The sequence below is a fragment of the Notothenia rossii genome (genome assembly GCF_949606895.1).
Source record: "Notothenia rossii genome assembly, chromosome: 6".
NCBI lineage: Eukaryota > Metazoa > Chordata > Actinopteri > Perciformes > Nototheniidae > Notothenia > Notothenia rossii.
Genome location: NC_136909.1, coordinates 5277276 through 5299948, shown reverse-complemented (window position 1 = coordinate 5299948; position 22673 = coordinate 5277276). Strand labels below are relative to the sequence as shown.

General features: G+C 40.0%; 3 protein-coding genes across 5 annotated transcripts; 1 reads left to right on the top strand and 2 right to left on the bottom strand.

Annotated features, from left to right (window-relative positions):
* Positions 1-2399: 2399 nt before the first annotated feature.
* anapc7 (anaphase promoting complex subunit 7) lies at positions 2400-7452 on the bottom strand (the record flags this gene model as incomplete). Its single annotated transcript, XM_079687077.1, has 5 exons — positions 7101-7452; positions 5947-6133; positions 5621-5740; positions 2880-2991; positions 2400-2557 (listed from the first exon to the last, which is right to left on the bottom strand). The coding sequence occupies exons 1-5, from the start codon at positions 7199-7201 to the stop codon at positions 2400-2402; spliced, it is 678 nt and encodes a 225-aa protein (XP_079543203.1). The 5' UTR covers positions 7202-7452.
* A 2715-nt stretch (positions 7453-10167) lies between these two features.
* Positions 10168-13142, bottom strand: LOC307043115 (rho guanine nucleotide exchange factor 19-like). 3 transcript variants are annotated; one of them, XM_079687360.1, is made up of 11 exons: positions 12932-13142; positions 12628-12692; positions 12240-12532; positions 11783-11943; positions 11574-11696; positions 11339-11468; positions 11160-11234; positions 10971-11063; positions 10592-10887; positions 10460-10501; positions 10168-10346 (listed from the first exon to the last, which is right to left on the bottom strand). In XM_079687360.1, the coding sequence occupies exons 1-11, from the start codon at positions 13012-13014 to the stop codon at positions 10313-10315; spliced, it is 1395 nt and encodes a 464-aa protein (XP_079543486.1). In that variant the 5' UTR covers positions 13015-13142; the 3' UTR covers positions 10168-10312. The 3 variants fall into 3 exon arrangements, with proteins under 3 accessions (XP_079543486.1, XP_079543485.1, XP_079543487.1); XM_079687359.1 differs by having other exon boundaries at positions 11547-11696; positions 12932-13140; XM_079687361.1 differs by having other exon boundaries at positions 11547-11696; positions 12628-12687; positions 12932-13127.
* An 89-nt stretch (positions 13143-13231) lies between these two features.
* LOC307042918 (ubiquitin-conjugating enzyme E2 G1-like) lies at positions 13232-22046 on the top strand (the record flags this gene model as incomplete). Its single annotated transcript, XM_079687076.1, has 4 exons — positions 13232-13408; positions 19036-19138; positions 19242-19339; positions 21802-22046. Exons 1-4 carry the CDS (start codon positions 13366-13368, stop codon positions 22044-22046), a joined length of 489 nt encoding a protein of 162 aa, XP_079543202.1. The 5' UTR covers positions 13232-13365.
* Between the last annotated feature and the right edge of the window lie 627 nt (positions 22047-22673).

Here is a 22673-nt window from a genome sequence, read left to right as displayed (position 1 = left end):
GTGTGATTCTGTTTATTTGACCTTACTTTAATAACCATCCGTTCACTGTTATTGACTATTGTGAAGAGACAGACGTTTTCCTTTTGTTTTGTATTATTGCAACTATCAGATGGAATCAATGGGCTACATGTGGCCATCACAAGTAAAATCATAACGAAAACTACGCCGGTAAAATATGTGTGAAAGCGGCTTATGCCACAAGATGACATGAACAAGTCAAGATAGTCTGATTAGCTTGCTATGCTAACATCACCTGTAGAATGCCAGAGAAACTTTCATAACAGCGTTGTGATGCCAAACAGCTTTCAGACTAAAACACATTCACTGATGGGGATGGGGGATATTTATCAGCTGCTCGTGTGACAGAAAGACAATGAAGACTTTACAGCGGCCGCCAGTTAACGGGAGAATAAACTCCGGTGCACGAGCAGCACTGCAGCAGGCAGTAATGCAGCTGAACCACATTAATAAACAATGCACCACGGCACTCTGGAGAAAGGGACAAGGCTGGAGAAGTAGTTCTTTAATTTAATCTGGCTTCGTATAATTAAAAACTACCCGACGCAGTCCTCTATTGATGTTGTTGTGAGCGGTGTTGCGGAGAAAATCAGCGACGTAAAACGCCGTGTGGGTCATAAGAAGGCGCGTAAACGGTTACGTCATGACGCAAACGATGACGCAATAATTCACCTTTGAACCTAATTCCCCTTTGAACCTAATTCACCTTTGAACCTGCATCTGTAACAATGAGTGGACCAAAGAAAAGAAAAGTTAACATTGAGTGCCGAGTGTATAATGAGGAGTGGACAGCTAAATATTTTTTTACCGATCTGCTACTGGCCCGGCCCGTCTGTCAAATTTACAACTCATAGTGGCCCCCGAGCCAAAAAGTTTGCCCACCCCTGTAATATAACCTACCTACCTTTATATTGATTTTATAGGTCTTAATCTTTTTATTTGTATTTCTGTTGTTCCTATATGTTCACTTTGTTTTATGGGGTTATATATATTATTTTATATTTTTGTATCGAATCAGTTGTCTTGTGTCTTATCTGTCAGAGAGAAACCATTATTTATTTTATTTGTATTATCATGCATTTGACCTCCTTGTGTCTCTTAACCTGATCACATGTTATATTTTGCTGCATGCACCTTTTAAAGTTCTTAACAAATAATCTGAGAGGAATTTCATATTTAACTTGTGATGTGTTGTTTTTTGAAAGCACTTTGGGCGCCATGAGTTGTATGAAAAGTGCTATATATATTAGGCTTGGGCGGTATGACGGTATTACGGTATACCAGGGTATTTCGAAATACCGTCGGTATGATTTTCAATACCGTGACGTCACAGACTGTGCGCCAAATCACAGATGCGTTTCATTCTATTACACTGACACGGAGTTTTGACAGGGACGACATTGGTTGTAATGCACAGCACGCGCCAGCAGAGGGCAGGGGAGGGCAGTCCGTCTCTCCCGCTCTCAGAGCTCAGCACAGAGCTGAGCTGAGCAAGATGGCGGCAGCATTTGCCGGCCCCGAACTCGGACAACTAGTAAAAAAGAAAAATGCCTCTGCGCTTGTTTGGGACTATTTTGGGTTTACTCGTCGCCAGTGACTTCATCCAGCACAACGAGAGACAGAGGCACTTCTTTGGGAATGTTTAAGATGGGGTGAGTGAGTGTTGACATTTTTTAATCCTATGCAACTGGTTGATGGTTTTGTAGTCGAGGTCGGACGGTTTTAAAAACGAAAGCATTTACGTGCTAAACATTCACGCGAATAATCCAATGAATCCAATGGAAATAAGGTTTTTAACACATGCACGGAATAATATTGCCAAACTAGTTAGTGAATATAGCGAACTTTATTCAATAAGTCAAGTATTTACTCCCGGAAAATGTTTATGTATGATGATATATTGTTAACTTAGCTCACTATGGAAACAACGTCGGACATCTACAAACGCGTCCTGTATCCGATCTCAAAATGTGCCATTTGCACAATGTGTCATATATGCAGCCCTTGTTTTGCACTTGCGCGCACGTCGCGGCACTTTGTGAGCGTCTACCGGCTCGGGCTGCATTTTACACCGAACATATAATATACCGTTCGAAACATCTATTTGCCGCCGAACGCCACCTCACTCAAGTCGACCCAAGTCATACCGTCAGTGGCGGCTGGTGGAAAATATTTTTGGTGGGGCTGTTGATATAGTGAGTAAAAACATTTTTTTTGGGAGAAATTACCCCTTAAATTGGGACTGATACCGTCATATACCGTATACCACGGTATGATGTCAGCAAGGTATGACGGTATGAAAAAAATTATACCGCCCATGCCCAATATGTATAAATAAAGCTTTATGATTATTATAATGTGATATGATTGATATGCTGTGCTCACCATATGGTGTTGATGGCTCTCTGGTTGTCGCCAGCGTGGATGAATGCGTACGCTTTGATCCAAACGGACAGCCACTCCAGGTTGGGGATGCTCTGAATCACATCCATCGTCATGGAGGCCACCTCGGCTCCTTTCACCGAGAGGGAGAGGAGCCCTGCAGGAGGAGAGAGAGAAAGGTCTTTAATGAGACTCTAACAAGTGCATTAGAGCAAGGCCTAAAAACCTTTCTTTAAAAAAAAGCCTTTGATTAAACTTGTGTTTCTTTCCATTACGCCTCCTGTAGTACTTTGGGATGACTTTTAGCAATGAAAGGTGCTTTACGAATACATTTGATTATTATTATTACATTAGAGCAAGGGATTCACTGTCCAAGCAGAGAGTGAACGTGTGTGTGCACGTATAACAAAAGCTTTCAAATGTGAAGAGCGAAGGTGGCCACAGTAGCTATTTCTAGCTGTTTCTGTGAGAGTTCATACCGATGATGGCGTCCAGCGCGAGGGGGCACTGCCTGAGCACCTCTTTGTAGCTCGTCACCGCAGAACGCTCCTGACCTGCTTTCCTGTACAGGTTAGCTAGCATCATGTTGATCTGAGGGAAGACAGAACAATAACATCCATTAAACACAAGTCTATAGATAAGATAAACGTCTCTGCAGACCTAATGCAAAATGATAAGTAGTAGAAGTTTCCCCTTGTGATCAGGACAGTATTTCAGATCAGTTCAGAAAATGAAACATGGAGTTTTGCCCCTAAAAACAGTATTTCTGAAGTAAAACCATCTGCAGTCTTTTTACTTTTACAGTTAAACTCCAGCTGTGTATTTACTTGTGAGATAAGTTAAGATGTACTTTATTGATCCTAAATTGGGATTTGTTTCCGTTGCAGCAGCATTACAAAACAAGGCATTGCACATAATTAGAAATTAAAAGAGTAGAAATAAACAATTCTAAAATAGAAGCATCTCAAAATAGAAATAATGTAAAAAATGTGTAAACTATCTGGAAAATAAAACACTATTTAAGGGCCAATTTTCCAAAACAGTAACACAATATAAAGCCGGATATTATTTACATTAAGTGTGCGAGAAATTGAATATTAAAATAAATATATAGTGTGAATTGGACATTCAAATAGGGCTGTGACAATATCAGATTTCCACCTCCCAATTATAGTGGCCAAGAAGAAATCCTGATAACGATACTATCTCAATAATACTAATAATAACAATAACATTTCAATTCTAAAATAAATATTGCTATGAGTTAGAGATCAATCTTGAACTCTGATATTATTAAGAGTTTTGTATCTTCTATGCAGGGAGGAGGAATGAGTCTGTTACAAGATATGGTGGCTAGCATGAAAAATATGTTTAGCTTACATGTGTTCTGCATTCCAACCCAGTCTCACGGCATCTCGTGTTATAGTCACGAAATTAATCTATTGATTTGTGTTCACCAACACCATTTCCCCATTTTCTTCGTGTCACACAGAACGATTTTAAGAGCAATACAAATAATAACAAATTAGAAGGAAAAAGAGATTTAAAAAAAATACTGATGTCAGTATTCCGACACAGAACGATTTTAAAATCAATGTATTTATATTGGTAGTATGTTTCGTGCCTGCACCAAATAATAACAAATTCGAAGGAAAAAAAGATTATAAGAAAATATTATTCAGTATTCTGAGGCTCTGAGCCCCATTTCTTTTCCTCACAGACGGCAAAAAAAGTCAAACATTATACAATTTAAAATAAAAACAATAATCGTGGCTAGGCCTGTCGCGATAATCGATAAATTGACTTATCGTACGATAAATAAAAATGGACTCGATAACTTTTCAGAGCTCGATAAATTGCCGTTTACATAAAGATGTGACCAGCATTTTAGCCTGGAGCGCTGTGGCTGCCAGGCGCGCTGTGAGGGGCGGGGCTGACACACAGCCAGGTCAGGACACTGTGTGCACGTGCAGCAGCGTAGCAGCCAAATTAATAATATAGCGACAAGCGGGAGACAACGTGTGACTTACTCGCGGGGAATTTAAAGTGAAATGGAATTGGTTACAAAAACTAACTACACATCTCGATTCTCCGGTGTGGCAGAATTTTGGATTCAAACCAAATCAACGAGGCGAACCTACGGACTTGAATGAGCCGGGCGGTGTGTCGCATTGGTTTAAAAAAGGTAGCGACAAAAGCAGGCAATACCACGCATTTTAAACCACCTAAAACACAACCAGCCCATTCCGTTTTTCCAGCTGGGAGCAAACACGGCAGCTGGAGATGGAGAGCCCCCGCCCGACAATGCAAACATGTTGGTGTTCCTTGCTCTAAAACTTAGAAAAACAGATTTGGATATGGCCTGTTGAGGCATCTGGGTCTTTGACAGTGGACTGTACACTTGACTGTTGTTTTAAGGAGGTTTTTTTTGCTTGTGAGATAATGTGTGCTCATATTTATTTATATATATATATATATATGAGAGAGAGAGCTCTGTTTTCCAGCCTGACTATTTAATTTATTGTTTTGGTTGTGTGATTTAATTAATTTATTATAATTTAATTAATTTGTTTTATTTATTATATATAATTTATATATTTTAATATTATTTCACATTTCATTTGCAATGTTGAATGTTCAATAAAAAGTTATGTTTGAAAGGATGTACTTGAATTATTATATATTATCATTATGTCTTAAAACGGTGCCGACAATATTATCGTTTATCGCAATAATTTCCAGAAAAATGTATCGTCCAACAAAATTAATTATCGTGACAGGCCTAATCGTGGCTTGATATTGAGTACGAAAATGTTTTTATGAACCCCACAGCTTCTGGTCTTCCAAGACCCGACCGGACAAAAAGACGTGTTGCAGGCACGAAACATACTACCAATAGAAATACATTGCTTCTAAAATCGTTCTGTGTGACACGAAAAAAAGGGGGAAATCGTGTTGGTGAACACGAATCAATAGATTACATTTATTTCGTGACTATTACACGAAATGCCGTGAGACTGGGTTGTGTATTCAGCATTTTGTATATTTTGCTGTTGTCTAATTTTTCTTTTTCTTAAGTACTTTTAGTTTTTTTTTTTTAAAGAAAGATTGTTGTGCTTTTGGTTGCACATGTTGTGTATTAATCTAAAAAAAAATTGATCACAAAAAAAAAGAAAGCATGAAAAATATCGGTTTATCACAATAATTATGGGAGGGTAACCTTTGGAGTCCTCTGTCTGGATGGGATCCCATCGAGAACTGCAATAGCATCTTTATCCAGTTTCAATATGGTGTAGCACTCGGCGATCTTGTACTTTACTTCAATCTCTGAGGGCAAACTCTGAAAGACAACATTATGAGTCATTTTAATAATCATTCATGCAAACTGAACTAGTTGATGGTATGGGTATTTGTCTTTCAAGGTACAAAACATTGAGTGATAGGAATATACATGCACTTGATGTGTGGGAAATCCGGTTGAACACATTGAATGATGTTATGGCTTCCTTCAAAACATTGAACAATGAACAGTGCTATCCGACATACCTGTGCCTGTAAATTAGAAGCAGCTCCACCAGTAGAAGTACGAACTTTAGACGTTTTGCTGATCACCTTCTTCTGCTGTAGAGCCATACTGTATTTGCAGGCAGCATTACGATACTCCTTATCATGGAAGATGCTGTCAGCGTGGTAAACCAACAACTGGTACTTCTGGGCCGGTGAGAGCAGCTCTCTTTAATAAAAAGACACAAATGGTAAAGTAATTAGAATCAGAAACACTTTTGATTGCATGGGTGAAGTGGGTTATGTTAGCTGCTCCATCTTAGAGTCAAATATACAGAAAACAGAGAAGTTATAAGACGATTGAAATAATTTCATCGATTAAACGCAACACATAAATGGGTGCATTTACTACAATGAAACAGCAATCAATCACAACAATACATATGGAAAAAATTAATGTGTAATACTGTGTATACTTCAAGATATAACAATAGTGTAAATAATTGAAAAATTGATTTATGATTTTGCGTTTAAAAAGCAGGAAAAGTATCACAATATTAGAGTTGGAATGCAAGAGAATCAGAGAATTAACATTAAAACATGTCTCAATGTGTTAGTAGAAATGCTTAGAGAAAAAGACTGTCATTGAGTGACATAAATATAGAAGAGACCGTAACAAAAAGTGGACAGTGAGATGATACATTAGTGTAGAAAGTAAACAAACAATAGTGTTAGTTTGTGTTTTTATAGAAGCATCCTTCATCAGCTGTTGGGCTTCATCACAACAAAAACATGGCTCTGTGACTTTGATAGCCCCTGATTTTAAATCAACCCCACTGCATTGTCAACATGTGAAAGGGGAAAAGGCTATTTAACAACCATATATATGTGAAAAGTCATACAATACTCGTTAAACAGTTGTCAACTCCTTCTAGCTAACTGTTAATAGCACGTACCTTGATATGACTACTTCCTGGATAAAAAAACGTACACTATATTACACCCAATAATACACATTTCACTGTTAAAGATGTGGTTACTTGAGAAGCATTTCTAGCAGTTGTCAGAGTGCATTATTCAAAACCCTGATCTGATCAACTACTAAACAAATAAATGATATCAATAGTTGATCAGTTAGCTTTTCGCTATCACTGTCTCCAGGAAATAGACGGATCCTCACGCTGGCTTTTACTTACGGGTTGTTATTACTCATCGTCAACAGCAAACTGCTCAATATCCGGACGTTAGAGTGAAGGCCAGCTGCGGCCATTTCCCGGATATTATCTATAACATTCATCTTTAATGTAGTTTAAGGCTTGCTTTGTGTTTCCGTCTCTCAGGTGAAAGTTTGTAAACAGCTAATGCTAACAGCTAGCGTCTGGTGTATCAAATATGGCGCCGTGACAACGTTCCTTCCGCATAATGCTGCCTTTAAATGCTCTTTGCAAGCTTGTGATTTCAACCACTATAGTATTAAATGTGATAAACCTCATGACATATGCGTCTTGGTAAACACATTACGTTTTAAATGACCTTGTTTTAAATTTAGAAAGAAAAAGCGACAAATGTATGCAGCTTTTTTATTCGCCTCCTAAATCTATAAAGTGACGCTTGTGTTTTTATACGCCATCATGTATCCGATAGTTTTGAACGCCTCTTGTGAATACTCTGCAATCAAAACGTCTTTTAAATTGTTTTGTATTTATAAAAGCGTCAGCTAAATGTAATGATGTAGTTAATGACTATATAATTAGTTGTTTACCCTTTCTGAGTTTATGAATATTATTTATGAATATAGAAATTCCCTCCTAGCAACACTCTCCATAGGAAATGAAATAAATATATTTTGGCCAATTCATAATGTAAAAAAAATGCACTGCAGTCGCTTTTCTTGATTATGATTGTATTTTATAATTTTAATAACTTTTTTATTTAATTGTAATATTTTTTGACTTACGTTATTTTAGTATTTAAGTATCATTTCATTTTTTTATTATAGTATTTTAATTATTTTTCAATAATACTTTTATTCTGCATGTAATGTATAATGTGTGTGGTTATGTTAATGTCAGTAGGGGTCTTGTTTGTATAAAACAAACTGCACATTTCCTCTTTGGGATTAATAAAGGAATTGTGATTCTGCTTCTTCTATCGCTGTTTAAAACACATCATCACTGATCTCTAGCTGTGTACCAGTTCAATACAAACTAGTTCAAATCTGAATAAGTGGTTGAATGTTTGTCCTTTTTTTCAGTTTCAGACAGTTTTCTGAACAAATCTAGCAATTTTTCAACATCAGCGCTCTGGAAATTGAGATTCTTAACTTTTTTCATTGATCAATTCAGGAATAAATTATTAACTGATATCTATCATATTTCGTAAGATGGGTTATTCATTTAGCCAAGTCATTTTTTCCAAATAGGAAAACACATTAAAAAAAGTATTTTAAAGAAATCAGTTGGCCTATGCATTCCTGAAGCACAATTTTTCCACAATGCATTGTACAAAGGAAATTAAGGCTTCTCAGAGCTGGGGGGAAAAACAGATAATTGTTTGAGAGCTAAAAAAAACCTCTAGATAGTCTTTCCACAGTTTTGGTGCACAAACTGCATTCCCCATTTGTCTCCTGTTGTATTAAAGTTGACATAGTTGAGTACATTGATTCGATTCGTGGTTTTGTATGACTTAATTATAAAAATGCAGAAATAAAAAATAAATCCACACAGTGTACAAATACTATTTCCTTTTTATTTGCAATTTAAAATTTCACACAAGATAATAGTAAATAATTCAATCTGCCTCAACATTGTTTGTATATGACCCAAATAAAGGCATTCAAATCCATCCTTGATATATGATGCACCGACATGACAATATCTTAACAGATTACAAAATGAAAATGGGTGTTTTTAAAAAGGGCATGAACACAAACTGTGGGTCAGTGACGGACTGGGGGGATGTGGCCTCTCTCCTCAACTGCCTGTCGGAGCACCTGTGGCATCAGGACTGTGCATCAGCCAGACGCCATTCATAGCAGGAGACTGGGGCCGTTTCTCAATCTCGAGGAAACTGGCTTCCAAGCCAATATTTCAAAGATGCTACGTCATCGAGTGCCGCCGAAGGGCTGTTCCAATCTCCAGCATACTTGGAATTCCACCGAGGCCGCGTCCTTGGTTTGGGTGAAATTTCGAGGCTACACATGGGTAGACTTCGCGTCCTTAAAATCCCCACAATGCTTTAAGCACGGCCCAATTTCCCCAAATCTGTGGCGGAAAAATGTAAGGCGGGACCTCTCATATGACGCTCACCTGCACACCTGCCCGCCTGTTCCACTCTTCGTTTTCCGAATGCCAGGAACGATTCCTGCCTAGCTTCTGAAGGAAGTGACTCGGAAGAGATGTGCTACCAAGCAAGCAACCTCGAGATTGAGAAACGGCCAGGGACTGTACTTTAATCCTGATTTAGATGTTTTAGTAGGCAGTTTAGGTGACCTGCACACGTGCCTGTGTATTGACAGCTGATCTGGGAGAGCTTTAGATCCCCCGGGATGAGATGAAGAAAACTTATCACTGCAATACATTTTATTTGTACTCACCCTTATGTCAGCAGGGAGTTGTATCAATATCGTGAGACCAGATTAGGTTTATCTAATTTCTCTATTATGTGCCTTGTTGTCTCGTCTATTCTCCTGCCTCAACATTGCACGCCATGTTAAAGGACGATTACATTCCTAAAATGCTTCTCAAGGAGAATAAGCTCAGTGGAGGAGCCATGAGCGAGGATGCACAGGCATGCCAATCTACTGATACAGCTTTTCAATTTGACAACTTGAATCACGTCTCATGTTTTATGCCTGTTGCCTCTACTTCTTCCATCGCTCACGTTTCAGGTCGGATGAACAGAAGGAGAATGTTTAAACTGAGAATAGATCGTCTGATATGGTTATATTAACCTGCAGACGTGTCTATTATTTTGTGTTCTTCGTGTCTCTGGATGCCTGTTTGAGCACATACAGTTCTCAATTTTAAGTATTACAGCTCGTTTTTGCTTCGTAACAGATTTCCTTTATACAAGTACTTAAACACCTACACTGAGTCAAAATAATGTCTGCTTGGTATTGGGTTAAATGTGTTATCAATATTTCACAGTGAGAAGATCAGTGGCCATTTTTTCCTCCGACTCTATTCTTACCTTCTTTATTCATCTGAAGTGTTTGTCAGAATATGGCTAAACTTGTTTATAATAAAGTGAAAGACAAATTGATTAAAAGTTTCCAGCATTTTAATACAAGTGAATAAATACATTCTCAAGAAGTAATACAAAAAGTGTCCCTTTACTTGCCTTGTGTCAAATTGAGAAAAACAAGTGCATGTTTAAATCCTTGTGCCATATGGTGCCCTTATTAAGATTATAAAAAAGGTGCAGTTAAGTGGAAGCGACATCTAAAAAAGGACATACAATAATTGTTATTATCAAATGTTTATATTAGAAATGTGAAATTTAAAAACCACAAATCAAAGTTTAAAATGAGTTCGCAGAGTCATGAATCCTCTACCGTTTACACTGCAGCAACTTCATCCACACCTCTGTACCCAACCTGCAATACAATCATAAAAAGCCAATAAATTAATCATCAACAAGGATATTTATTAGTATTACAAGACATATACAAAATGTCCATGTGTACCTTGTTTCTGCAGCAAGTTTCATGGTGGTGGGTTGTCCGGTGTGACTTTTATAGAGATGCAACAGGAAGGAGTCTGGGGGCGGACCCAGGAGCTCAGTCTGAACATGCTTCACTTTCACCTGGCTGGGGAATTCAGCATGATCCACAACTGTGAACCCCGCGGGTTGGAACCAATACTTCTTTGATGAGATGACCAAAAGGTCATTGAAGAGGTGGAGGTATACACTTGAGAAGCAACTGTGTCTCATGGGACCATGGTGCAGCAGAACACGCCCGCTTACAACCAGAGGGACAGACTGCAGCGAGGAAGAGACATGCAGTCAGATTTTATAAAAGACTTGATCCTGTTTTTTGTAACCTGTGTTAAGAAACTCGACACCTTCATTTTGCCAAAATCCAGCAGCCTGTCCAGATAAACCAGCTCCTCAATGTGTTCCATTTTTCGGACCCCGTTATCACACTTTGTTACAATCTGTGGGTCAGAGAAGACGCATAACATTTCAAATGATTTTAGTCTATTTTCTAATCACATGGCTCCGGTTGCTCACAGGTCCTGTCAAACTCTTACCTCGTGGACGGTTGCTATTGCTTTTTCCAGATTGGATTTAGAGTCAGCGTCTGGTTTGGTCTGTTTCAGGATGCTCTGAAATGAAAGACAACCCAACACAAACCTTAGAAGAGGTCTGAAACACATTGTGCCGGTTAAATATATATGTATGCAAACAATTAAAATATCATGACACTAACCTGAAGGAGGAGTTTAATACGTGTAATTCTTTGGAAAGGAAGTACAAGGAATGACCTCAGGTTCTGTCTTTGACAGTCTGTGTGACTCTCAATGTTCTCGATTAAATTCAGAACATCTCTGTTCTGCTGCCTTGGAAATGGAAGAGATTGAATGTAAAGTTATTGGTGTTGTGGAGCGCCAGCAGTAATGTCATGTACAGAGACTTACAGCAGCTGGACCATGGTCTCCTGGTACCTCATGTTGATCACATACGGCACGTAGACCCTGTGAAACTCAGGGCAGTGCTGCAGCACAATGTCTTCCACCTGAGAAATCAACACACTCTCCTCCAGTTGGCCTTCCAGATCCATTAGGAACCTATAAGTGACAAACTCAAATTTAGCAGACGTAAACACTTAAAAAAAAAAAAAAAAAAAAAAAAAGGTAATATGTGGAGTTCTCACTTTTTACTAGCTGCCATTATTTGGCAAATGTTGGAAAACAAATGGTGATGCTCCATTGGAGTCAGGGACTGTTTCAGTTCCTTCGAAGCATAGAAGTGTTTGACAGCAACAGTAAGGCTGTTTAGGTAAGACACTTCAGAGCCGATCAACTCAAACATCGACTTCAGAGGGAGAAAAAGAGAATCATTCATTATGTAGACATTTCTGTGACAATTAATTTCTCTGAAAATTAGGAGGATATTTTGGTTTCTTATTGTCAGCAAAACTAATAAACCTCACAAATAAATTTGCGTAGTTTCACAGCTAAAATAATTCCCTGGAAAATAGTATATTTAATCCCGTTTTGGGAACATTTCCAATAAACTAAAGTGTCCAGCTTTTAATGAAGTTACCGAGCCTTTAACAATAATCTGTGAGCTGCTTCTGAGGAGGATTGGATGCAGAATGTTCCACTCACCTCCTGAAGTTTGATCTCTTCTTCTGGCAACCTTGTGAGCAGGCCAGACGCCTTCACCTCCTCTAGATCTCGCCAAAGGGTTGAAAGCCTGACTGGGGGAGCTTCAGCCAAGCATATATCCCCAGCATTGGATAGTTGTTGAAAGCTTGTATAATTAACGCTGCTGCAGGCAATAATAGGAGTCTCTAGCTCCTGGGGGATTGTCAGTGCACTCAAAAAACCTGTGTTCCGTTTTTTCAAATCATCGGTCTCCACCTGCACACAGTATTCCTGGTAGTCCTGGTACAGAGGGTCTTCAGAGCAAACAAGGAGATGAAGGAAAGTCACATGACATGGCTGTAGGTTACACTATTCAACCACTCAATAGCGCAGAGAAAGATACACTTACAAAAATTGAAGTACTTTGACTGGAAGGACACACACAGCTCTTCCTCCTCAGCTGTATCTGCTGCCCTGCGTTTAATATAAGCAGTTCACAGTTAGTTAGAAGTAAAAGTTTAAAATGTTATTAACACAGACAATTCTGGATTGTCCTCCTCTAGTTTGCCGAGTAAAAGGTTGGGCTACTAGGTTTCAAATCCCAAGTTAAAGATACGTCTATGGGAGGGATCTAAAAGGACAAAGATATTTCATCGTCACAATCCTACAAATAAAGTTAAATTAGTTTTCGAAGTGCACCATGTGGTCCTTACCTTGAATCCTGAAGGTCTTCCAGGGAGTCACTGCTCCCATCATAGCCTCCAATGTCTTCATGTGTGCAGTCACATGGATCCATAGTGCCTCAGTCTCTCACACAGACTCTTTAGTTTAAAACTCTGACAAAGGTGCAAATATGGATATGTTTGTCTACTGAGGGATCCTTTATTTGACCCAGAGACACTCAGGTGAAGTGAGCGCAGGCTGATGCAGTCTGAACTGAGCAGCAATCACAATAACTGGAACCAGCTGTGTGTTTTTTTTCAGTTCTGGTGATCAACAGTGAACTGCCGCCGCGCATGCGCAGGGCTACATCCAGCAGCTTGTGTCAAAACACAGAGAAACCAGCAGCGCTAAATCCACAGCTTTACCTCTATTATTTGGAAAGTATTTGTCAACACAAAGTCACTTACATCTAAGTCAGCGTACCATGACCGAACAATCAGCATTACTTCTCCGAAAACAACTGGCAGGTAGGTGAATATGAGTTAAATATTGTAAGGGAATACAGCCGTTATAAAGGCTAACCATCTAGCAGCTAACGTTAGCTTCTGTTTTTAGCTGTGTTTACGCCATAGGAGTTGGCTCAGGAAGCTAATATAACGGGTCTTTTTATCACCGCAGATCAATACGTGGCTAGGCTGCTTTTATTAGCTAACATTATAAGACAGATTCACTAGTTAATGTGGCTTAATTAAACACATATCTGAAAAGATGCCGGCCATGCTAGCTGGTTAGCAAGTTGGACATTAGTTAGCGGACGGAACAAAGGAATAATCAATCCGAAGACTCATCTGCTTTGATGACGTCAGATCTGCTAATAATGGATTTTTATATTCTGAGATTTACATAAAACTATAAACTACTGTATTAGTAGAAGTGGAGAAGTACTCAGACCTGGTACTTGAGTAGAAGTACCAGAGTGTTGGAATACTCTGTTACAAGTACAAGTCCTGCAATCAAGTACACAACTATTATCATCAAAATATAGTACCGACAGTAAAAGTAGTCATTGTGCAGATTGGTCCATTTCAGAATAATAGATATGATATGTTTTATAATGATTGATCATGAAAGTGTTCTCAAAGCTGGTAAAGGTGCAGCTAGTCTGAATGACTTTGTATACTGCAGGGTAGCTTGTGGATTTACTCCAGGTGGAGCTAAAGTCTGATTTAACACTTGATTATATTTCACATCATTCATCCACATCTGTGAAGTAACTAAAGGTATTAAATACATGTAGTGGAGTAAAAGTGCAAAGTGGCATACAATGGAAATACTCAAGTAAAGTACAAGTATCTCAAGTAAATGTACTTTACACCACTGTTATTAGTAATGGTTGAAGAAGTACTCAGATCCTTTACTAAAGTAAAATACACATGTTTATGCTCTTAATACTCTGCTACAAGTAAACGTCCTGAAAAAGCAAGATGTTACATGAGTACAAGTAGAAAAGTATTGGCATCAAAATATACTTGTAGTACAAAAAGTAAAAGTACTTATTCTGCACAAAAGCACATTTCAGAAATATATAAAGTTCAGAAGAAGTATTATTCATTCAAGTTCATTTTCATCCCAAAATGCTGTTTTTAGAATCTCAAATATAGAGATTTCATGCTTTTATCTTTCTTTTATTAACAAAACAATACATGATGAATCTAGAACATAATCAGCAGATTTATAATGTATAATAAGTGTAATCTGTGGTTGAGCTCCATTCCTAATCATCAACATCCCAGACGTTGTATCAAGACATATTATTATTTCCCTTTATTCACTGAAGTCAAAGTGACCGTCAGATGAAGTTACACTGACAACAGGAGTCCAGTTTAAAGGCGTGACTCTGAATGACGACAGCCACCTGTCACTTCAGAAGAAAGACAGAACATCTTCCTTTTCTTTGACTGAGTTATTTTGGGTTCTGTGTGGGTTTGTGAATCACTGGCTTTACAGTGTTTGACTCAATTCAGTTTTTCAAGTTAATGATTCATCAACGCTGTTGATTATGATTGGAAACCACGATTTGATTCAGTCAGCCTTAGTCAAACTTGATGGAACTAGTGGAGCACGTGCATGAACTGCGAGCGCCGGAGCCTCGCAGCGGCGAAATTGACCCCTAGATTCCACCGGTTTTGGTCCGGCCTCCTCTGGCGTCATACGCTACCGGGCGCGTTTCAGCGGAGCGTCTTGCCTGCCGGCTCGCAGTTTTTGTTGATTTGGGCATATTTCCTGGACAGGCTACTTTGTACAGACAAAGTTAATAATAATTGTAATATCCCTGTTATAAACGACATGACTCAAAGATGTGATGCTGTATTTTAGTGTTAAAAAAATGCATTCATCATCATAATTATTCTATATATATATAATTCACACAGTGCCTGTAAACCGGAGGAGAACGCTGGCATTTCTCCTCCTACTTCAAAGACTACGGAGGGATAGGGTCTGCAAATTAGTTTATTTTGCGGATGGGCCGGATGCTCTGACCGGTCCACTTCCTGCCCGGCGCCTCTGCACCGCCTCGTGCCTCAAACTCAACATGTCCTGCAGCTGCTTCACAGTAGAACTTGTATGAAAAAACATGTGACCCACCTTCAATGTCAGTTTTATTGTCGCAGATTTATCGTTTAAACATTTTTACTTTTGTCTTGCAGCAGCTGGGTTTTTACCTTTTGTGTTGTTGCTTTTTATACATTTTAAAAATCTATTAAAATCCTTGTTCTGTTTGTTAGTATTGGGGAATAATTTGCCCTGCATGTCCTCCTTCGCCCTCTGACGCAGATGACCAACCTTAAGCAGCCGTTATGTCCCTTATGCTGCGTTCACACCGGACGCGATGCGACGTTTGGGGGCGGCGCGATTACATGTAAAGTCAATGCAGAGAAGCGATCAGACGCGAATTCGCTCCGACGGCGCGCATGAAGCGGTGGACGCGGCGCGAATCAAGCGATTGACGGCCCGTCCACACACAGGCATGAAAAAAATCTTGAAAAATCTTGATGCTGGGCGTGTCTGAAGTTTGGCGATTTTTTGCGAGCAACGCGACCAACAACCGATCACATGAATCTCCCGCCCCCGACATAAAAAGCAATAGCAATGTTAAAACAAAGTAAACTGGATATAAAATCCCCAACAGGCGAAAACCTACCAGTTTCACCCACTGTCTCTGCCACCTCCCTCCATGCCTGGTTCCTCCGGTTTGTATCCCGGTAAATAGTTCCGGTCGTAAAGAACCGGGTGATTTGCTACCGTAATATCTCGTTTGGAATATGAGGAAATGAACTGCGGTCTGGCTCTCCCAGCTTGCACGCGGTTTGATTTGCTAGCGCTTGTACTGGCGGGATTTGCATAAACGGGATTTGATTGGCTGATGCCAGCTTCGCAAGCATTGGGAGCATCAAAAGTTGAACATTGCTCAACTTTTGATGCTCACGATGCTTGCAAAGCCTTGCTCCGCTCCCCACAATGCAGTTCGGCGAAGATTACAAATCTTCTACGTCACCCCATTCAAGTGAATGGGCGAAGCTTTGAAAGATTTTTTTCATGCCTGTGTGTGGACGGGCCGTGAGGCGATTGAAGGGGGCCGCGTCAAACGCGAGAGTTCACATTTTTCAACTCGAGCGTCAAATTCACGTGACGCGTTCTCGCGGAAGCCAATCAGAGGTGAGGATCTCAGCCTGCCGTCACTAACGTCCAACCAGAAAACATCAGCCATTAACTGTTAGCAGTTAGCACACAGAGATCACAGCTCCTCATATCTGTTCAGAAACTGTACAGAAGTTAAACAAGTACAAACCACAGACTGTCTGTGTCATGGCGAATACAGTCGCTGGTTTATTTATGTCTGTAGGCCGTTGTTATGAGTGTGGAGTGAGCATATACAACGTTAGCTTAGCCTGGTCGACCCAAACTCCATTCAGAAAACAAGCATTTTAAAAAGTTTTTTTGCCTGCCGTCTGTCTGCAGACTTGTCAAGCATTAATTCATGGTTTTTACTAACCGGTATCAGTATGTTGTTACGTCGGCATTATTTAGAAACGTGTATTACAATTTAATCACGGTAAAATATGTTCATTTTGTTGTGGTTGTAGCTCCCGAGCCAGCGCGTCTTGTTTGAATGATGCGAGTAAACACAGCTGGCAGCCGCGGTGAAACTCGAGCGACTAGAGCGATGTGATGGGAGCGTTTAGAGCGAAGCGAATATTCGCGTCCGGTGTGAACGCGGCATTACGGCCCGTCCACACAGCGGCGTGCGTTGACGCTTCACCATTCACTTTGAATGGGGTGACGTCACTTTTCGCCGAACAGCATTGTGGGAAGCGACGCGGAGCGTTGCTGGCGTGGCTCGCTGCAAAAGTTGAGCAATGTTCAACTTTTGACGCCTCGGCAGAAGCGTCAGCCAATCGAATCATATGCCAGTACAAGCTCTCGCGAATCAAACCGCTGCTTGTGTGTCAGGGGTGGGAGATTCATGTGATTGGTTGTTGGTCGAGTTTCAGACACACCCTCCGGCAAGCGACAACGCACGCCGCTGTGTGGACGGGCCGTTAAGGAGGGGCTGCCCTGGCAAGTTGTTGTTGTTACCAGTTTGTGACCGGTGTTAGAAATTAAAATCAGTGTTTTATGGCATAATTTAGTTTAAACATACCGTCAGTTTAAATGCTGTTTTACACTGAAAAACCAGAAGTTCTCGCGCACAATGTCTGATGTCAAACTTTTATTCTGAAAATCCTTCATCTCCGGTTAGCATTTAGCATGTGGCTAATATTCTTTCCCTATAGAGGTGAATTTCGAAGTTAAATGACACGGAGTGATGCACACCGAAACCTACTGATTTTAACACTACAACTATAGACGTCGAGATATTATTATTGCTGAATATCAAATAAAGGTACAGTTTATTTTAATAAGTTTTGTTTACAGACGTGGGTTGCATATGACAACATCCGGGACTAGCGTAAATGAAAACTGCCGTAAGGTATTATTAAAGTATTGATTAGAGCCGTTAAAATGTATTAAATGAAAAGTCATGAAATAGATAAGGAGGAAAAAAGGCGTGTTTAGTTATGTATTGAATGTACAATGTCAAAATCCTCTGTTATGTGCGATATCGGACATTGGTGAAAGGAGGGCGGAAGATTACGCCACAGCCGCCATTGAAGAGGAGGAGCCAAATTAGATGTATAGTCAGGCGACGGAGCCTTGTGGAGTCTCTTCTGCTCGGCCTACACTGCGAGAGGGAGCTTCCCTCTTCCTCTCTCTGAACCATCTTCTGCTTGTAACATTACCGCGCCATTTTAATTAAAGTACCCATTTGAACCTTCTCAGAGACTCCATTGGTCTCCTTACTTTTAAAGCTTCTCTCCTGGACGCAAGAATAACGAATACAGCTAATACCGGGCAACTCTCTGTCAGAGATAGTCATTGTTGTGGGAAACCTGGAAGAAATCCTTCTCGGGGCGTAGATGACCCCGAGCCATAAACGACAACAAATGTGATTCAGTGTCCTCAGCTGTTTAGTCTAACTAATGAAGAATGTTGATTATTACACTCTGAACTCTGAACCTCGAGCGACAGGAGGGGTCTTCAGAATTGATGGTGGCATCTCAACCGTGTGGTCAGACCGTGGCCCCTGACTTGTCTTGTGGACGAATCTCCAAATAAACCGTCAGTGTTTGCGATCAAAAATCCAGCTCTCCTCGTGTCTCTCTGAGTCCTGACTCCAATTGCTTCAGAAGTTTCCCCCACAGTTAGAAATATTATTTATTGCTTGGAGGTGTTCTGTCGAGGTTTCAAAGCATTGGTCTAATAACATTCACCAAATCCTGGATAACTTTTAAATCGTTTTTAACACCGTATTTAAACCTAATGGAATATAGTGTGTGCTTCTTTGTCAAATTAAATGATATGTTTATTATCATTCTCCGCACAATTGCCTTTTATTTCTGTCTTTTGCAAGGGATTTGTCAAACTTCTTCAAAATATACCCTTTAATATTTACCCATTAACCCGCTCATGAGTGTTATAGACCTGTCCCTTTTGTTAAAGTTGCTTTTTATCTCCAGTTTATTTTGTTAAATGATGTGTCTTTTCTTTTCAGAGCTCAACAAGAACCCGGTGGAGGGCTTTTCAGCTGGTCTGATAGACGACGATGACATTTATAAATGGGAAGTCGTGATCATCGGTCCACAAGATACCCTTTTGTAAGAGAGAACATATTGTCAAACAAGATACAATGAACAGAAATATATATAAATGACTATTTGAAGTCATCATTTTGTCCTTTCTCTGTTTTTTTTATTGCAGTGAAGGCGGGTTTTTCAAAGCATACCTCACCTTTCCCTATGATTATCCTCTACGGCCTCCAAAGATGAAGTTCATCACTGAGATCTGGCACCCAAACGGTAAAGATGCCATCACTTGTGAATTAAGTTAATTTCTGCTTCTTTATTTGATGATTTTAAAGGGTTTTGTGATAAAGCATGCTCTGAGTTTGCTCGTGAAATAAAGTCTATCGTCACGTTGTTTTGTCTGCGGTTAAATTCCCTCACTTAAGTGCAGTACTTGAGTAAATGTACTTAATTACTTTACACCACTGTTATTAGTAACGGTTGAATAAGTACTCAGATCCTTTACTAAAGTAAAATACAAATTGTTATGGTCTTAAAATACTCTGCTATTGGTAAAAGTCCTGAGAGCAAGATGTTACTTAAAGTGGACCTATTATGCTATATTGGAAAAAAATATTGTAGGCCCATACCTATACAAAACATGTCGGAAGTTTTTTGCTTAAAATACCAAACAGATCACCCATTGTAGCCACGCCTCATACTGCTCAGACCCCTCTATTCCAGCCCTGTTGCAAACAGGCTGATTCTGTGACCGTAGCTTTAAATTGAACGTCTGCTGCTAGCCACGCCCCTTTGTAGCGTCACTCAGCTTTCCCCTGCTAGAGAGATTTCTACGGGGTGAAGCTCAGCTAAACGCTGCGATGCGGTCATTAAATGCCATGTTATGCTCCTAACCACGTGTCACGTGTGCCGGAGACGATGGGTTGGGACGTGTCACGTGTGCCAGAGAATATAGGTTGGGACATGTCACGTGTGCCGGAGAATATAAGTTGGGACGTGTCACGTCTGCCGGAGACGATGGGTTGGGACGTGTCACGTGTGCCGGAGACGATAGGTTGGGACGTGTCACGTGAGCCCGATAATATAGGTTGGGACGTGTCACGTGTGCCGGAGACGATAGGTTGGGACGTGTCACGTCGGCCGGATGTCTCCAATGGCGTTATAGGAGCAAAGATTCTTGATCTGTTTCTTTCAATAATTGTAAGTGATTATCTTTAGGCTTTAGACTGACACAACAATACATGATGAATCTAGAAAACAATCTGCAGATATATGATATAACAAATGTAATCTGCAGTTGAGTTGCACGTCTAATTATCAACATCCCAGACCATGAACATCTTTTTTTTCCAAAATATTTGTATTCACATGTAAGAAAGAAAAAAAAATGTTCCCCAAAAGAACCCTTACTCACTTTCCCTTAACCCCGTCCCATCCCGCCCCATCCCATCCCAACCACCCCTCTCCCGGAGCACTGAGGCAACAGTACATCAATACAATACAAAATGATAGATACAATAATATACATGCACATACCTGCATACATACATACATACATACATACATACATACATACATACATACATGTACACATACTAACACATATCCAGGGATGTCACACGAGCTGCATGTGTGGCGGACAGGGGAGTAATCATATCAGAATTATAGACGGATAAATAAAAGGGAGAATCCCTACAGCGACACCATATCAGGGGGAAGACGGTCTACATAGCTGATCAGTGGCCTCCAATAAGCGTAAAACTTATCTGAGGAACCCCGGAGAGTAAACTTAATTTTTTCCAACTTTAGAAGAGACATAGTAGCACTCAGCCACATTTTAAAAGAGGGAGGTAAAGGAGATTTCCACAAAAGAAGGATTTTCCTACGAGCAATCAAAGCGGTAAAGGCAATGACATTGGTTTGAGTGTTTGTAATGTTGATTTCATCTGAGGGCCTACCGAAAATAGCTACATGAGGGGATGGAGAGATTTTTAGAGCTACAATTTCAGAAATACACTCGAAGAAAGATTGCCAGAAGCTAGATAATTTAGGGTACGACCAGAACATGTGAGTCAGGTCGCAGGGGGCCTGGGAGCATCTATCACACCGGTCATCTAATCTATCTGGATAAACCTTGGAGAGCTTAGCATTGCTATAATGTAGTTTATGGAGAACTTTAAACTGTATTAGGCTGAGTCACTGTCACTAGCGCAACTGGAGGATGAGTTAACGGCTCTCAGGGCCTCCTTCCAAAATCATCAGAGAAGGTGAACTGTAGTTCCTTTTCCCAATTAGTTCTAATCTTGTTAATGGCAGATTCATCAACCGGAGAAAAAGGTTCATAAAAATAAGAGACATGGCGCCTAGACAAAGTTCTTGCTCTACGTACAAGATCCACTCCACTGGGAGGCAGGGATTGGGGGAATTGTGGAGAGTGGGTGTCAGCAAAATCCCTTAGTTGAAAGTATCTAAAGAAATCAGATCCTCTTAGATTAAAGGCAACCCGTAGTTGGTCAAAACGGGCAAACAGGCTATCAATGTATAACTCCCCTATGCAGCGGAGGCCTTCCCTCTCCAAGTGAGAACATCGGGGGTCAATTGTGGCTGGTAAAAATAGATGGTTGTTACGGACAGGAGTCGCGTGAGGGACCATGAACATCTTATCTAGAAATATTATTATAGGATTATTTTTCTTTACAAACTGTAGACAACATTCCCTCCCTTTTCCTCCCCAGTTGCAAAGAACGGGGATGTTTGCATCTCGATTCTTCACGAGCCCGGCGAGGATAAGTTTGGCTACGAGAAGCCGGAGGAGCGCTGGTTACCGATCCATACCGTCGAGACAATCATGATCAGTGTGATCTCCATGCTGGCAGACCCCAACAGTGACTCGCCGGCCAACGTGGACGCAGCGGTGAGTTACACCTCTTATACCCTATACCCACCCTATGGAACTCACTACCCCAACCCAATCACTTAAAACCCACCTGTTCAACACTGCATTCAATCCCTGACCCCCCCCCCCCCCCCCTCTTTTCTGTTTTTGTTTATCTCGTTATGTATTTTTCCTCGTTTTTTGTTTTATTCTCTGTCAAAGCGTCTTTCAGTTTTTAGAAAAGCGCTATATAAGTGTCATGTAGTATTATTATTATTATTATTATTATTATTATTATTATTATTATTATTATTATTATTATTATTACCCTGCACATAACACTGGAAATCAAAATCTAAAAATTTGTTTTTTTAATAACGTTTTTTCCTAAAAGCATTTATTGATGACAATAGAAATTAGGGGTGGGAAACATTTGATTAATATAATAATGGATAAAAAAAATAATCCCAAATTGAGATCAATAAAGCCCGCGTCACACTGTCCCGTTCAGATCGTTACAACATCGGGCCATTCGTGAGGGCATCATAAAACCTGTTAAACCCCAAGGTCCCCGCTGTTTGTTTTTTTCACGACACTGTGTCTCAGGGCATCTTAATATTTAAGAACCTATTAATGTGTTATACCAGATTAACGGAAATAATCTCAGCTAACTGACGATACAAACCATTTTTACCAAAACAAAACACAAGTCTAAATGACCCCTTAGCGAAA